This window comes from Argentina silus (genome assembly GCF_951799395.1).
Source record: "Argentina silus genome assembly, chromosome: 15".
NCBI lineage: Eukaryota > Metazoa > Chordata > Actinopteri > Argentiniformes > Argentinidae > Argentina > Argentina silus.
In genome coordinates, this window is record NC_139669.1 from 856,077 (window position 1) to 873,537 (window position 17,461).

At 44.1% G+C, this 17,461-nt stretch overlaps 2 protein-coding genes across 2 annotated transcripts; both read left to right on the forward strand.

The window, feature by feature from the left end:
• On the forward strand, positions 1–4,737 carry LOC310816318 (sorting nexin-12-like). Its single transcript, XM_083686454.1, has 5 exons — positions 1–229; positions 1,193–1,288; positions 1,416–1,540; positions 1,765–1,855; positions 3,298–4,737. Exons 1-5 carry the CDS (start codon positions 65–67, stop codon positions 3,307–3,309), a joined length of 489 nt encoding a protein of 162 aa, XP_083542580.1. The 5' UTR covers positions 1–64; the 3' UTR covers positions 3,310–4,737.
• An 865-nt stretch (positions 4,738–5,602) lies between these two features.
• Positions 5,603–17,252, forward strand: slc7a3b (solute carrier family 7 member 3b). Its single transcript, XM_083686600.1, has 12 exons — positions 5,603–5,688; positions 11,209–11,634; positions 11,898–12,059; positions 12,276–12,447; positions 12,691–12,809; positions 12,908–13,130; positions 13,331–13,470; positions 13,736–13,838; positions 14,007–14,236; positions 14,480–14,646; positions 14,903–15,011; positions 15,177–17,252. The coding sequence occupies exons 2-12, from the start codon at positions 11,265–11,267 to the stop codon at positions 15,302–15,304; spliced, it is 1,923 nt and encodes a 640-aa protein (XP_083542726.1). The 5' UTR covers positions 5,603–5,688; positions 11,209–11,264; the 3' UTR covers positions 15,305–17,252.
• The last annotated feature ends 209 nt before the right edge of the window (positions 17,253–17,461 follow it).

Consider the following 17,461-nt stretch of genomic DNA (forward strand, 5'->3'; position numbering starts at 1 on the left):
CATTGGCCCAGGAACAAGAAGCTTCGCGAGTTTACCGTCTCGAGATCATCAGCTGAAACCGAAAATGTCCGATCCTACGGTTGCAGATACTCGCAGATTAAATTCAAAACCTCAGGATCTCACAGATGCGTATGGTCCCCCGAGTAATTTTCTTGAAATTGACGTCTATGACCCACAAACTATTGGAGTCGGCCGGAACCGATTCACTACATATGAAGTGCGAATGAGGGTGAGTCTAGTAACGACCGAAATTGAGGCCGATGATTGTGGTAAGGCCTGCAGTGGTAAAACGATGGAACATGGCAGGGGTTGGGAGTGGTTTTCGGTAGTATCGACTATTGCTATTCTACTGATCGGCTTTCACTTGATTATCGTCTGAAACAATTGTTCAGCTGAAACTCTTCTGGAGCAATAACTATGGCTAACTTATGGTCAAGTAGAATATGTTGCTGGCTTCCAAAGTAGCTTTTCTGCAGTGTGGACTTCTTGCAGACACACAGGCCTAGCTGAGTTAGCACAGCAGTTTGGAATGTCAACTTGTTCGCCACGGTGGCTAAACTCTTATTTTGGGATTCTAGAATGATCCAGAGGTCTGTTTGTACATGTGTGGCTGAAGTCGACTCCACAGGCTTCTGTATACCTGGCCTTTCTCCAAATGTCAGATTATATACAAAAGCCTGTAGAGTCGTTCCGAATAATACATAGCCTATATGTGGACACATGATACGTTTTTAGGCTGAAGGTAAACGTCTTGTTACTGCAAAGATTCATGCTATGGCCTTTTGTGTCTGAATTTGGTGGGTGCGTAAAAAAACATCAACATACAATAAGACTAACTGTCATTACAGGTAGCAACAGTGTCCTAAAACCTCAGATGACATGAGCTGTCTAGTCTTCACACCGACTTTGCCTTTTATAAATGATTAGCTTGGTGAGAGCAAAGCTGCTGAGACAGGACAGAGCTGTCATCTTGGGTGGGGTTGATTCCTACTCTAATCAGATGATCCTAAGTCAAAGTCTCTCTGGTGTAAGCAAGCACTGGGCTGACCACTGCATTGTCTCTCTGGTGTAAGCAAGCACTGGGCTGACCACTGCATTGTGCTTCTGCATGCATACTGTACTGTAAATGCCATCATGCTGCATATTCTTGTCATTTAGTGAAATTCATACTTTTTTTTCTTTCTTTCTTCAGACAAACCTTCCCATCTTCAAGCAGAAGGACTCTTGTGTGCGAAGAAGGTACAGTGATTTTGAGTGGCTGAAAAATGAGCTGGAAAGAGACAGTAAGGTAGGTCTACAGACAGTTCAGGTACATGTTTCTATATGTTGCTTTCATAGTAATAGTGTACGTAGTAGTATGAAGTGTAACATTGGTCATATAACTGATTTACGGTTGAGTTTTGTTCTTTCCGCAGATTGTGGTACCCCCTCTGCCTGGGAAAGCTCTGAAGAGACAGCTGCCCTTCCGAGGGGATGAGGGGATCTTTGAGGATTCATTCATTGAAGAGCGGCGGGTAGGCTTGGAGCAGTTCATCAACAGGTTTGCACAGTTTCCATTTGCATTATTGCTTTCTGTGTGGTTCTGAAAAAGCAGCAGCAGCAGCAGCGGTTGTGATGACGACTACAGGGTTTCACAGAAATCAGCATCCCAGCAAAATAATCCAATGCCAGTGCATCAGCAACAAACGTACTTCTCTGTGTTTGATTCGGTCCCAGTTGTGTGACGTGAACCCTACTTCTCTGTACTCTCTCCCCCATAACCAGAATCGCAGGCCATCCCCTGGCCCAGAACGAACGCTGTCTTCACATGTTCCTGCAGGATGAGTCCATTGACCGGAACTACATTCCTGGAAAAGTATGCCACTAGGAGGGGGTGGGGGGTTGGGGGTGGGCAGGCTGCTCCGTACCACACATCAAAGCGTGGAATAAATAGGAGAGAGGAATAAATAAAGTAATGTATCATCATGTAGCAGGAGATGGGAGGATTATGTGCTTCAATGTTGCCTTGAGATTGAATTAAGCAGTGGGATAAGAGATCGGAACAGTTTCCTTTATCACAGGTTCTGTGTCTTACAATGTGTTTCCCCTTTTTTTAGGTGTGAATAAAGTAAGTTTGGCGATGCTTTTTATCCGATTTAATGCCGTTGTGATCATCTTCTTAGAAACATTATTGCATGGATCATTGTATGATCATTTCAGATCTGATACAGCAGTACCAATGTTACATCCATGCGTTTACACACATACATCTCTTACTGTATGTGTCTTTGCTTTGCTTCTACCTTAAATCTCTCTCTCCTTTATTAATTTCCCTTGGGTAAATCTAAGTGTAACTGTTTCGCATGATATGATTGCTTGCATGGGTGAATCTCCACTGTTTAATTTTAGTAAAACATTAGTATGGTGTTCTTTCCTGTTGTCTCAAACCAGTCATGTCGTTTCAGTGTTATGCTCACCATAACCATGATTGTTGAAGTACCGGTGTGGATTGGTAGATCTCTTCTGACTGGCTGGCAGAGGAAGATACAGACTACTGCTTCAGCATTAATGATTAACAGCCCAAACACCCTTGAGGTCATATTAGGGTCATTCCATGTCAAATAAACAGACAAAAGAGGATTTCGACACCCACCATCTCATATTGTTTTGAAATTATTTCTGTAGTTAGAAACAGATAAGATAAGTATTCCTCCAATATTACTTTTTAGAAATATAGTTTTATCTCTGAGAAATAAGATAATTGATGGTACCCAAACATTGGTACCGTGGCCATTTTCATTTATTAGGGTTCATATAGAACAGACCCCTACCTGACTAAGACATGAGGAATCCAAAACAATGGTCAAAAGTCACCCATGAACCCTCCACATCATAAATGTCTGGCGAAGATCTTTTGTGGATTTGGGGTTTAAATTCTATTGAATATTATCCCACAAAATGATAAGGCCAATTTGGGTACAATCAATTATCTTATTTCTCAGGGATTAAACTATATTTCTACAAAATAATGATACAGGAATACTTGTACTTACTAACTACAGAAACAATTTCAGAACAATCCTGTTGATTCGAATGACCCATTAGTATTCTAGAATTCAGACAAGAATACTGTACAATGTATTCTTGTTCAGTAGTTATTGTTTTTTATGAACAGGTATACCACTCATTAGCCTCCGCCTCTGGCTGTGTTAAGTATAACAACAGTGAAAGGAAACTGTAGAGATGCCGACGTTTATGTTCAGATGCTAATGAGGCCATGAACTACGTGAGTGTTTGTGATTTGTTTTCGTTTCTCAGCCCCAGAGATGAAAGTGATGAGGACCACTCAGCCCAGCCTCTCACCCCAACCCACAAAGGCCCAGGCTGCCTCTTCCACAGATGGCCTCCCCTCTCATCCTCCTCAACAACTGCATTTCTCAGTCTGAACTCTCTGTAAATACTGTGTACATATATACATATCTTATTTGTAATCTATGTGTGGGGAAGTTCCCGGGATAATCACATGCAGTCTGAACGTATAACTTGCAGCAAAGGCCTAAGGCCGGTGTTGTCGATGGTGATTACATGAAGCCAGAGTGAGTTGGCCAGCTAACTGGTTTACTCTGAGACCTCAAAGGAATGTTTGGGTTAAACTTTGAGCTGATCATTAAGAGTGATCAGTTGCATATACTTAATCCATTCTTGAATTAAGAATTCTTGAATTTGAAAATACTGTATGCGTCTCTCTGTAATAGAAATTCGCTCACTAACTAATTGATTCTGCTTAGTGAAATATCCCATCAGTGTACATTATTTTCCCATGAGTAGTGGGTTTGGTGAAAATGTTATTTTACCTGAGCTGCCAGGTTTTCAGATATTTCAGGTTTATCTCTAGATTTCCCAAGTAAAACCAAGCCAACCTGCTGTGATTTCACTCACTGTACATTTTCAACAATCATTGTAACACTTAACATTAAGATTCCATTTTTAAATTCCTTTATGTACTCTTGACATCTTGTTAGTAAACATTGATGGAGGGATTATTCCACAGCAGATTTGTTTTCTACCAGTGGTCATTAAAGATGTCATGGCACTTGATAGAGAAGGGATGTGAACCCATGTCTTGGCTCGTTCCCCTGCTTGTAACCATGGCCACACAGTCATTTGTTTTCTACCAGTGGTCATTAAAGATGTCATGGCACTTGATAGAGAAGGGATGTGAACCCATGTCTTGGCTCGTTCCCCTGCTTGTAACCATGGCCACACAGTCATTTGTTTTCTTGAAATTGGAACATTCCCCTCTCTACTTGTTGCTATTGGCGATATGCTCTGAAAATAAATGAATGCAAACACAGTATTTCCATATGTTAATTGTGCTTCACACAGGGTATGTTACAGGTATGTTACAGGTATGTGGTACTCAGGTGTGTCTGTTCTCTCCACCAGTAGCTGATTGAGGGTGTGGGGTGAGCATGATGCAAGCACCGGCAAACATTTCTGTGATTATGCACCAAAGAAAGTTGCTTCTCTGCTGCCCTGTGATTGTGCCATGTCTTCCTGAAGTATTCCTCTTGGTGTCACCTCCACTGACCTCCACCTCCACATTGTTATGTTTTTAATTTTGTAGTATCTGACCACCTTTCAAATACATAACTGCTGCTGGGTGTGTGTGTGTCCCCCACACAAGTTTTTTTTTCTTCTTTTTTATACATCTATTGACAAATGTAATGTTAGTTTATTAAATCATTGTGAAATCTATCAGTGGTGGTTGTCTTGTCATTTGAGTAGTGGCTTTAGGTTTTAAGTCAATATTGGGACACATTCTATTCATTAGTTTATTTTATGTATCTCCTTTCGGATTTCAACCGAAGTAGCATGATTCTTAAATATCTTTCCTTGATTCCTCACAGCCTCTCTCCTTGCCTCCTTGTGTCCTCTCTCCTTGCCCTAAAAAAGCATTGGAGAAGGAGGCAAGGAGAGAGCAGACAGCACGGAATTGAGGACAGACCTTTGAGATTCACCTCGTCTCGTTTCCCGTAAGGTGACCTGTTGGTGCGTCAGGGTGGGCTCGCTCATGTTGTGCCCTTTCTGTAACACATGACTGCAGCCTTGTGAACTTAGAAACCAGCTATTCAAGTGTGAGAGTGTTCAGAATGCAGTGAAGTCAAGTCCCCAAGTCCTCCTTACATGCTTTTTGAGAAAAGATGCCCCAGGTGTGAAAAGACCGTGGAAAGAGACTTCGTACGTCGCCACCGGCTGAATGGGCAGACTAACAATTTCCACATTCCAGTGACGTCAGTCAGACGCCTCCGGGTTTGCCAAAAATGGTATTTCCGGCCACATCATAGACTCACAACCACATTAACTCTCATAGGAAGGCCTGTGGTACGAGCATCTGACCAACAATAACACACAGTAACTTCCATTAATTATCCAAATGGTAGGCAATGTTTTTGGTTACTTTAACTGCCAAGTATTGCTCGAGTCTGAGCAAACACCGGAATTGTGAGAAACCAATGACATTTGAGCGGAGGCGGGGTTGAAACATTGACAGCCAATGGGAGCTTAGCTGAACCCCGCCTCACAGGGCATGTGTGATTTGTAGACAGTCACACCTTTCTGACAAAAGATACGAGACACGCTAAACTGGTAGCAACAAAACCAACTTGTTGATTACAGAATTTGTCTCTGGGCCCATCAACTCCACAGGTATGTAATTGTTGTGTCGTTGATCTAGATTCTATTTGTGTATGTGCGGCTAGCTAGCTGTCTGGCTAGCTGTGTGTTTCAAGCATATGTGAAGCTAACCAAAGTAAGACTCCTCATCGACTGCAATGAATGAACTCTGAATGTGTCACTTGAGTTGGAGATTTCTGGTTATTTAGTCGTAAGTTTTAATGTCTACCTTTTGATTGAGCCTACTTGATCATCTTTCTGAGGAACGTTTCCTAAATGTTCGCCGTGTGGATGACAGAGTTGGAGGCTCCCCGCGCCTCAGGTGCAGCGCTAGCTCGCGTGCTCGCGGGACGGCGGCGGTGGAATGTCGCGGGTCACATTCCGGTGATTCCACCGACCGACGACCGACGACCGCCTGGCACGACAAGTTAGAATTGAGACCGAAAGCATCTCAGTCTTTAGCAAGTTTACAAGAGCCAGACTACTCTCACTTTTGTCCAGTAGAGTAGGGAGCATCTGCCAAAGGTCTCATTGCCCCCCAACCTATTTTAACACGTCTTCAATCTCACGCCGTCAAGTTACCAGACCTGAAGCCTTCCTGTACATGGGCAGACTGGGCTGCTTTACTGGTGGTGCAGGATTTATAGTGCTCGTGTGCTTGCTGAGTCTTGACCAGGCATGTTGTTGTTTTTAGCCAAGAAATCTAAACCTCCAGTCAAAATACTACCTCGTCCCTGTAACGCAGGCCAGAATGTGTATGTGGGTGTGTGTGGGTGTGTGAGATGCGTAAATTAACTGGAATAACCGCATGGGTTGGTGAGTCATCCAACCACAGACTGAACAGTTAAGGCTGGCAGGTGTTTCATCATACCCAGCATGTCAAAGTGTAGAGTCAGGTAGGCCTATGTCTTAGTACAGGAGTGTGGTGATGGGTTAGCTCAAGAGCTTTACAATAGCACAGACAAGTTAAGTGGAGAGGCCTGTATGCTTTGTTGCTGCTTCACACGTACGGCGTCGGGCACAGACGCACTAAAGAGGTTTATTATAGAAATGGATCTCTACCTTATTTGACATACGTGATTAGACAATCGCCACAGACAAGTGGGAAATAAGTAGGAGTTGATTTAGAAGAAACATACTAATCTCTGCAGCCTTGGGCTGTTCTAAGATATGTAACAGTTTCAAAACATACACAATCCCTGATCGGTCCAAATATCCTGTGACCAAACCACAAACATAGGGCCTGCAAAGACAGCAGTTTCTCAGTGAGCAGAATCAACCAGAGGAGAGTGGAAAGTTACAGCTTTATCACCAACAACTTACACAAGGCATTTGCATAGCATTCCTATGGTAGAGTAGTGTTCTTGATCTCAATTGTAGTTTGGTTTCTGCAGCCTGGTGGGGAACTGTATTATTATTGAGATGCTGAAATAGAGGGCTTGGGTTGCATCAGGTGGCTGCTGGATGGTCTGTTATCATGCAGGCAGCCCATAATTAGACTGCCCTTCGGTGGCGGGGAGCTGATGAATAGCAAATGGAGCTCAAGATACCTTTTAAAGTTCTGAAGCTTTCCTGTACATGGGCAGGCTTGACTAGTTTACTGGTGTTACATGATTTATTGTACAAGTGTACTTGCTGAGTCTTGACCAGGTATTTTAAATGAGGTTGTTGTTGTTTTTTAGCTCAGAAACCTAACCTCCAGTCAAAATGCTACCACATCCACAGTGTGTGTGTGTGTGTGTGTGTGTGTGTGTGTGTGTGTGGTGAGTAAATTAACTGGAATAACCGCCTGAGTTGGTGAGTCATCCAACCACAGACTGAACAGGTAAGGCTGGCAGGTGTTTCATCAGACCCAGCATGATAAAGTGTAGAGTCAGGTAGGCCTATGTCTTAGTACAGGAGTGTGGTGATGGGTTAGCTAAAGATCTTTACAACAGCACAGATGGTGTGTTAAAGTCGATATGCTGTGAGATGTGACCTTTGTAGGGAATTATTCAAAGAGCAATGGCACAGCTGACAAGTGGAGTCGAGAGGCGTTGCGTAAGCTTTACTGCTGCAGCAAGAGAACACGTATGACGTCGGTCACACATGCTGTTACGAACCCCCCCAGATGGCACGTCTAGGAGTAGAAAGGGGGGGGGAAGTAACGTACCGTATGTGCATGCTGGGAACCGCTGGTGTCACTTCTAGGACGACTTTATAAAACACCAAAGACGAGGAAGATTTATTCACAATAAAAACAACAAACAACCAAACAACACGGGGGACTAAGGAGAGGACGCCAGACGGCGGCAAAGAAATAAAAATAACACCCAAGCTCTAATTCTAACCCTTCCTGTTCTAACCACAAAGTCTCCTACATGACTAACGAACTCTCTTGCCCGCCTACCCTAAACCCAAAGTTCAAGAGGTGGCGCCCGCCTGGGGAAGCTAACCTAATGTATATAGACACAACCAAACCTGCGTGATGGAGGTGTGAGCCCATGGGCGTCTTACCTGCCTACCTCGCCCTCCCCGGTGCTAACTACAGGTGTGGCGACGAACAAAATGGTAGGACAAACAGACACTAGAGCCAGAACAGCGTGTACCCTGAACAAACACTACGTAGAAACAACGACAGTTGCGACAGTTGCCACCCACACTGAAGAGGGAGCGGGAGGTTTAAACACAGACGCATGCCCCTCTAATTCGACGACAGATGGCAGCCAGACAAAACCATTGGTCGGAGGACAACAGGGGGACTGACGAACGAAACGATGATTGGCAGGGGGACGAACCAATACCTGGGAGAGAGACAGAGGGAGACACAGACAGACAGACAGAGCAACAACACCACACGCACACACAAATGTGGGACGTAACACATGTACTAAAGTTCTACCTGGGGAACTGTATTATTCTTGAGATGCTGAAATAGAGGGCTTAGGTTGCATCAGGTGGCTGCTGGATGGTCTGTTATCATGCAGGCAGCCCATAATTAGACTGCCCTTCGGTGGCGGGGAGCTGATGAATAGCAAATGCTGCATCAACTAGCATAATTCAGTGAAGAAGCTGAAGCGAGGTAACCATGGAAACACCCTCTCTGGAATCTAGGACCTGCAAATTGAGCCTTCCTGTCTTGTCTTTCTCATTCCTTAGTAAACATGTGCTATGATTCTGTTGTCAAAGGTGTATATGATGGGCCTTCTGAATGAGGTCAGTTTTCCTGAATAGTTTTTGAATTGAGTCATGAACATTTTATTTAGTTGTCCAGGCTGTCTCTGTGCCCTCCATAGTTTAGGCTACTCAACGGAGGGTCGTTTTGATGTGCCTCATGTTGTAGGCTGTTTCTGTTTGAACCATTTTCTCACTGTCTCTTCAAGTAAGTGAGAGAAGCAGTTATCATAGTCTTGTTGATAAAAACCTCTCCAGAAAAGGAAAAATGTTTGTTCTTCCGTATCGTCAAGTTTGGCAAGGTAACAATGTGGCGTTGTTGAGTTGAAAAATGTGCCAGGTTCCTGTTCTTCATTTTGCAAAAGCTCTGTGTTCCAGTTGTATTGTTGTTACTGTGTAGGCCTCCACCATGACTAGAATGTTGTAAATATTGTATTGACGATTTCTCCATGGCCACACCAACATAATCATGACTAATTATTTGTTCACCTCTAAAGAAGTTAAGCAGGCTTACGTAACGCTGTGTGTCGCTTATCCTCTTAATAAAGGAGAAGGCCAACTCTGCTTGATATGGTTGTGATTCCAGGGCCTCTGCCTAGCATTGCCTGGCGACTGTGTCAGCCTACTTTAATATGCAGCCAAGCAGTAAGACAAATGTTGGTGACTGTCCATATTATAAGCCGAAAGCCAGTAATACTTTAATTGGTCAATAGAGCTAGTTACTTATGGTAAGCAGGCCGAGAGTTAAGTTAAGCATAGTCTATTAGTTGTTAAACCTGTAGGTTAGGTAATGCACACATTCATGGCCAGGCCTACCAGCCCACGGTGCATTCTTTCTGTGTCGCTGTCTCCTGTCAGTCAAACTGTCATGGATGCTTTATCCCTCTTGATTAGGTGTGTTGCCCAGACTGGGCCTGATTAAACTTGCATGGCTGTGTGTGTGTGTGTGTGTGTGTGTGTGTGTGTGTGTGTGAACCAAGAGAAACTGGTCGACCTGTAGGTGTTGCCAGACAAGTATATCTTTTTATGTCCCAAACCCTGGCTCTCTCGTGGTGGATTTGACTGGCTGTGGTTCTCTGCTGAATAGTAGCTGTTTTTTTGTACATGGACATGGTGATTTCTATTTTTTTTTGCACAGCTTTGTATTGGGATCATCTGTCGTCTTCTTTAAAATTTAATCAGTCTGGTGTGTCGAGTCGGAGGCCTTTCATCAGTGTTTTCCATTCCCCTCTCACGCTTCACAGCCATTCTCCCTCTTCTCCCCTTTTTCTCCTTCATTCTCCCATCTTTGTCTTTTCTCTGGCTCCCAATGAATGGGGCTCCTGCCTGCCTCCCTGTTGCCAGTCTTACAGATCCACAGTGATCTCTGCCAGGGTCAGGGTACTGGTCACTGCTATTGCATGTCTTTTTTTCCCTTATCGGGCTCCCAGCCAGTGGTTGAAGGAGAGCTGTCACATTCTAAAAAGCTGCTAGTATTCGTCCAAACTCCTCCTAGAAGCCCTGTGTTCCTGATGTCTTTTGTTGTGACAGACCTACAGAGAAGGGTCCTTGACACAGGCATGTTTCTATGACGTTGCTGCTGTCCTTGGGCCAACGTGTACTCACAGTGTGCCCTAATGTGATTGGGTCTTTTGAGTGTTTGTATCAGAGACCTTGACATGTTTTGCCACAACCTACTTTGATGTTGCATTGGAAGGTTTTGTTGTTTGTATATTGAAGCTTAGGTTAATCCTGATGTCTGTTGGTCTTACCCACGTGTGGTTAGCACGAATTAGCCTAAAACAAACACACACTTGAGAAATAACAGTATTGCAATGTGTCCCAGAGAGCTGTCGTAACTGATCTGTAAAAAGAAAAATTAAACGCATTTGGGCTTTTCACATCAAACAAGTCTCTGGTTCCTTTGTTTCCTTGGACTCCTACTCTACCTTGTTGGGGTTGTCAATGCTCAGAAGGTGATAAAAAGCGAGTGGCTCTTTGTCCTCTGTGTTATTTAGTTCTAGGTGATTGAATTGCTCCCATACTATGGATCTCCAAAGTAAAAGGACTTCAGGACTTCCAACTGAATTGGAAATAATAATAGAGATAAAAAACAAATGAGTATTTCTTTCATACAGCATGTCCCTTCGAATACTTAGCAATACCCTGTAATGTACCATTGTCATTTGGTGCATTATCATCATAATATCTGCCGTTTAGCTGACACTTTTACCCAAAGCGACTTACATTTCAGCATCCCAGCGGGTGCAGCGCTTTTATCATCAGTTCATTCTCTCATCAAGGTCTGCATTATCTGTGGTTCTACAAATGTCAGGCTGTATCAAGTCACTCAAGAAAGGATGCGTTAAACTCACCTCCCCCCTCTATCCTGTCCCCTATATATATTCTTCTCTTTTCCAGGCTGTCGAGTATCCTTCACTTCTTGCGTGTGCCTTCGTGAACTCCTGACTCCGACCATGGCGCAGAGGAAGCTGGTGTCCTTCGGCAAGATGCTGCTGCGGCGCCGAGCGTTGGACTGCAACCAGGAGGAGTCCCGCTTCGCCCGCTGCCTGACCACGCTGGACCTGGTCGCCCTGGGGGTGGGGTCCACGCTGGGCGCCGGCGTCTACGTGCTGGCTGGAGAGGTGGCCAGGGAGAAGGCCGGCCCTGCCATCGTGCTCTGCTTCCTCATTGCGGCGCTCTCCTCAGTCCTGGCCGGTCTGTGCTACGCTGAGTTTGGCGCTCGAGTGCCCAGGACGGGCTCGGCCTACATGTACAGCTATGTGACAGTGGGGGAGATCTGGGCCTTCATCACCGGCTGGAACCTCATCCTCTCGTATGTCATAGGTGAGTCAAAAGTGTTCCAAGAGTTTAACAATAACTTGATGTCAACATGAGTACTGTGCTGCCATAGTCAGCCAGCCAGCCAGCCAGCCAGCCAGCCAGCCAGTGGAGATGAAGCAGAATGGTTAACATTCTGATGAGAGGATTTGATAGGCAGATCAAGAGCCTTGTCCTCTTGAGAAAAGAGCTCTCCACCCTCCCTCATTGTAAGCCTTCCCCTTGTTGTGTCCCCCCCTCCCCCCCCCCCCCCTCTCTGTCTATTTCAGGCACAGCCAGTGTGGCGCGAGCTTGGAGCTCCACATTTGATAACTTGGTCGGGCAGGTGATCTCACAGTTCTTCAAGACTTTCATGTCCATCAAGGTCCCTGGGAAGGTACTTGCTGAATACCCAGACATCTTTGCCCTCATCTTAGTTATGCTGCTCACTGGTAAGATTCCTAAAGGTACCCCAGATGTACCCCAAAATGATTATACAAACACACTCAGCTCAACTGTGTAGCCTTGAATGCTCTCCAATTGGTACTACCCTTACATTGATACCTATTTGTTTGGGCATGGGAAGAGTTCCCAGTTAGTGCTGTATGATTGGGCATGTGGCTGCCCTTGTTTGTGGACCGGCTGACTCTGTGCTAACACGCACACAGGCCTGCTGGCGTTTGGTGTGAGCGAGTCTGCACTGGTGAATAAGATCTTCACCGGCATCAACCTGGTGGTGCTGGGCTTCGTCGTCATCTCCGGCCTGGTGAAGGGAGACCGGGCCAACTGGAACCTCACCATGGAGGACTTTGTCAACACCACCAATATCACAGACCCAGAGTGAGTCACTAACAGGGGAGCTCAGGAGGGCTTGATTACTTAGACAGGAATGATATTTCATATCTTGAAATAGAATAAGGATAGGCCATAGTAGAGGGAGATGGGAGAAGGCTTTTTGAGGTGTCAGACATCAGGAGTACAAATTGTCCTCTGAGAAGATCTTCCTCGTGTGATACATTCAGCCTCTCTTGCGTATTTAAGGATCCTGTAATAACCAGGTTCCTGCTCACTTTCTTCATCCAGGATCATGGAGAAGCGGTTTGGCGAGGGGGGCTTTGCTCCGTTCGGGTTCAGCGGAGTCCTGTCTGGAGCTGCGACCTGCTTCTATGCTTTTGTTGGCTTCGACTGCATCGCAACGACAAGTAGGTTAACTCCCTCTCTGCCTCAACCCGCACGTGTATGTGTACATGTGGTTTAAACAGGTTCCAACTGTTGTTCTGTTTGTCAATTTGTCCCACAGGCGAGGAGGCAAAGAACCCCATGCGTTCCATTCCCATTGGCATAGTGGCCTCCTTGCTCATCTGCTTCTTTGCCTACTTCGGAGTGTCTGCGGCCCTCACCCTCATGATGCCCTACTACCTCCTGAACACCCAGAGCCCGCTGCCGGAGGCCTTCAGCTACGTCAACTGGGACCCCGCCCGCTACATTGTGGCCGTCGGCTCCCTCTGCGCCCTCTCTACCAGGTGAGAGTCAAACAGTTTCCCACTGAAACCTCTCATACCTCAGGTCTGCTCTTTTACCAAGTCACCAATGTGACATGAATGGGTATGAAACAGACTTCATTTTTATGATATCCCAGATTCAGCCGGTGTCCAATAGATTAGTCGAACCTGTCTTGTGGCGATGACTGTGCATCTAAATTCCTTCCCTGGTATCGTTCTAGTTTATTGGGCTCCATGTTTCCGATGCCACGCGTGATCTACGCCATGGCCGAGGATGGCCTGCTCTTCCGCTTCCTCTCACGGATCAACGAGAAGACCAAGACTCCCCTCATGGCCACCATCGTCTCCGGTGTTGTAGCAGGTGAGCTTAGACCTTGCCCAACTACGGGCTGAATCCTAACTAATTGTTTGCAGAAATGTCTCATTGACATCAATTTAAGATGTAGTCCCAGTTACACATGTATAGAAACAGTGTTCCAACAGTATTTGTATCTGTCATTCTTTTTCGTTCCATGACACTGTATATATATGTATATATATATATATATATATATATATATATATATATATATATATATATATATGTTATACTTCATAATGCAAATGAAAACATATTCTCCCTCCAGCACTCATGGCCTTCCTATTTGATCTTGCTGCCCTGGTGGACCTGATGTCAATTGGGACTCTCCTTGCATACACGCTTGTGGCTGTGTGTGTGCTTATCCTCAGGTTAGTGAAGGAGTTGGCTTTATCTGTGTCTGGAAAAAATAGACATCATGTTTGTCATCGATATTATTGATATGATTGAATTACAAAGCTACCTTTCTCTTTGTTGTTATATGGCACAAATGTGTCTGTGTGAGATTGTAATTTATGCCTGTGTCTGTTGGCTCCCAGGTACCAGCCAGGCAGCCTGACCTCCAGTGGTCCCAATGGGAAGACGATGGAGCTGGTTGATATGGAGAAGGAGCCCATGGCTGAGGGGGACAGCGGGGACGAGTTTGGTCAGGAGCTGGAGACCAGGCCTCTCAGGGAGAGGTTCACCCTCAGGCTGCTGCTGCTGCCCAGTTGCGACGTCCCCACCAAGACCTCCGGGGTCATCGTCTACGCAACCACTGCCATCATCTGTGAGTCCCCTTTTGTGTCCGGGCAACGGTTTTTGTGTTTAAAGACATGCTTTGTGGGCTTTATCGTAAGAGCTACACATATTGAAGCCTTTTTTGTTAGCTGTTATGCATACTGGGTACAAATGATACCTGAAAAGACTATTTAGATGAATTGTGCCACTGAAAAACTGTGTAGATGAAATATACCCACCTACTCCACAAGCAACCTTCCTCATGTTGTGTCTCTCTCATCTCCCTGTGTAGCCGTGCTGTTCACCCTGCTGTGTGTGGTTCTGGCCGTGTGGGGAAAGGAGGTTGTAGAGGGCCGGCCAGTCTGGGTCACCCTGTGTGCCATGTTGACCGTCCTCTCTCTAGTGTGTGTGACTATCATCTGGAGACAGCCCCAGAGCAGAGAGGTGCTAACCTTTAAGGTAAAATGGCAATTTTTAATGATAACACTTGGGCCTACTTTTTTCATGTTGTCACGTTTTTCAGGGCGACCAGAGTGAGGTTTTGTTATTCTTTATTTGTAGTCCCCTTCATGAAATATTTCCTGTGACAGTGACTTGTTGTATAGTGAGCTGTAGCTTTTTAAAATTGATAGAATCAGCAGATCATGTGCAGTAAATAATTGTGTTAAACTTTTTTGTTATTGTTATTTGAATGCCCCCCTCTCTTTTTCGACAGGTACCCCTACTTCCAGTGTTGCCATTGGTCAGTATCTTTGTCAACATCTACCTCATGATGCAACTGGATTGGACAACGTGGTGTCGCTTTGCAGTGTGGATGGCTATTGGTTAGTGAGAGCACACCTCTTGGTGTTTATCTCTTGGTGCTCGTCTGTGTTGTGTAACTCTGAGTTACACAAGTACGGTGTGGCAATGAAGCTGACGTTCTTCACATGCGTATCTCCTCCCTGTCAACATCTCCTCCCTGTTAACATCTCATTTCTTTCTTCCAGGTTTTCTCATCTACTTTGCATATGGGATCAAGAACAGTTCCGAATCAACAGACAACCAGCGTTCTGAGCCTGTCCTCCAGTCCAAGAGGCCCATCTACCTCGCAGAGGATGACAGCGAGGTGGAATGACGCCTGCCATGACCTCAATTATGATGTCATTCAGGTGGGGCAGATAAAAAGCGATGACCTTTTCACCACGTTCCTCTTTTGTAATGTGTTTTTCTACTACCTGGTTGTTTCTGCCTGATTCAGCCCCTAGTGGCATATGATCTCTGTTGTCTTTGCCCTGTAACTTTGTGCTGAGAACAGTACGACATTAACAGGGCATCTTGTGTGTCACTCTTGTTGTGTTTTAGAATGACCAAAAAAGATAAGCATCAAAAGATAAGAAAGGGTGAGGTAATCTGGTCAAACCTTCAATGTCTGCCCTAGAGATGCTTGATAATGAAATGTTACTTTGTGAAATGTGACGGCCTTTACCCCAATGTTCCTCATTTTAGAGGAACTATTTTGAATAGAAGATATTTTTCTAAACAATCCTTAATTGAATATCATTTTAATATTTATACAGAGACATGCATGTATATTTTGGTTGGATACATAGATATTTATGTATGTTACATTTTTTAATTATTGTAGAAACTGCCCAAATAATTATTAATTTTTTAAATAACTATACTAAGAGATTCTGACAATGAGATTGTGGCAAAGTAATAACTTATTTTTGTACCATGATATACAAACTCCAAAAAGAGATATCTAGATGAAGGTACACTTGATAAAGGATGATACTAGCAGCCTAATATAGACACTACTGAAAGGGAGGGAATGGATCCACAGGCTGCTATTGGCCCAGGTATCATCATAAGAGATAATGGATCCACAGGCTGCTATTGGCCCAGGTATAATCATAAGAGTTCAATGAAACAGCTTTCAGGGTACATTCTTGTGTTATGGTCAAGACACCAAGATGGACACTGGTTAAGGAACTGTTCTGTCTCAGTGGGTCAAGGCAAGTAATGGTACATCTGTTATTTTAAAGGATTGATTCTCAGTATGCATTCGTTCTTAACGGTTTGTATATAGTTCCTAATTGTGGGCCTGGATTCTGTCAATCTCAAACACTGTAGGGTCAAAAACTGAACATGACCACAACAGTGGTTATGAAATGAAAACCAAGGGTTGGAAAGTCTGTCAAATGTTGTTTCTGAAAACGTAGCTGTTGCGTTGTTTACATCAACTTATGCTGTATAACTCTGTGCCTCAGTCAATCTGTTCTTTTTTTCCATCTTTTTAACATTGTATTTTCTGTTACTTGCACATTGCAACGGTGTGAAACAAGTATTTGTATTCGCCTATGCTTTTGTAGGAGATTTTAATGACATACAGGACCAGGGGTACAGGTGTGTCATACAGGACCAGGGGTACAGGTGTGTCATACAGGACCAGGGGTACAGGTGTGTCCACTGGCTATGGGATATAAGAAACACTACTGATAACCAAGTCTACACTTTGGGTGTATTTTCAATTATTGTATATTCAGATGTAGTGCAAGAAATGGTGATGAATCTACTAGTATATTGTTTGGGATGATGTGTGTTTCGATCATGTTACTTTTTAAACTGTTTACTTAAAGTGCATTTGTGGTATGTATAGAGCAGTTTACTAATACTCAAAACATTGTGCATTACAGGGTATTTAGTGCAATTCCTTTACATGTGCTATTTCTGTTATTGTTCTTCATCAATTTTAATGGTTCGAAAGGGCTCAGCGCTTCATGTCACAAAGCGCAAACCTTGGGTTCATGTATTAGAACATGAATTACATAAATATGTTCAGTGAGTTGGTCTACAATACAAAGGTGTTTACAGACATTTTCTTTTGACATGCATTACTTAATCAGAACAGTGTTTGAGAAAATAACAAGAGATTGTATTATAATTACTGTTTTCATATCCATTTGTACTCTTACTGATGAGGACATACTGTTGCTAATTGCTACCTTTTACATTTGTAAATGTCTGGTGTTGTATATAGATCTGTTTTTGTAAATAAATCATTAAAAAATCTAAACTTCTGCGTTGTTTTTTCCAGAGTTTAAAAGCAATTTGGCATGAAATAAATGTCCAATCATCCCAATCCCATGCTGTTAATATATTAAATATTGGGTCTTCAACTTTCATGCCCATATGAATCAAAATGGAGCTCCTGCAGGACTTCATCTCCCAGAATCACGGGGCTCTGCGACCGAAAGCGCTTCCTATTTTGACAAGCAGCTGATTTCCG

What these genes read in the sequence shown, in the direction of transcription:
- slc7a3b (XM_083686600.1), top strand. Translation starts at nt 11,265, where the DNA reads ATGGCGCAGAGGAAGCTGGTGTCCTTCGGCAAGATGCTGCTGCGGCGC. An exon ending in ACCAATATCACAGACCCAGA is followed by an intron (nt 12,448 to 12,690) that starts GTGAGTCACTAA and finishes TTCTTCATCCAG; the next exon opens with GATCATGGAGAAGCGGTTTG. An exon ending in CGCAACCACTGCCATCATCT is followed by an intron (nt 14,237 to 14,479) that starts GTGAGTCCCCTT and finishes CTCCCTGTGTAG; the next exon opens with CCGTGCTGTTCACCCTGCTG.
- LOC310816318 (XM_083686454.1), top strand. Translation starts at nt 65, where the DNA reads ATGTCCGATCCTACGGTTGCAGATACTCGCAGATTAAATTCAAAACCT. An exon ending in AGCTGGAAAGAGACAGTAAG is followed by an intron (nt 1,289 to 1,415) that starts GTAGGTCTACAG and finishes TTCTTTCCGCAG; the next exon opens with ATTGTGGTACCCCCTCTGCC. An exon ending in TTGGAGCAGTTCATCAACAG is followed by an intron (nt 1,541 to 1,764) that starts GTTTGCACAGTT and finishes CCCCATAACCAG; the next exon opens with AATCGCAGGCCATCCCCTGG.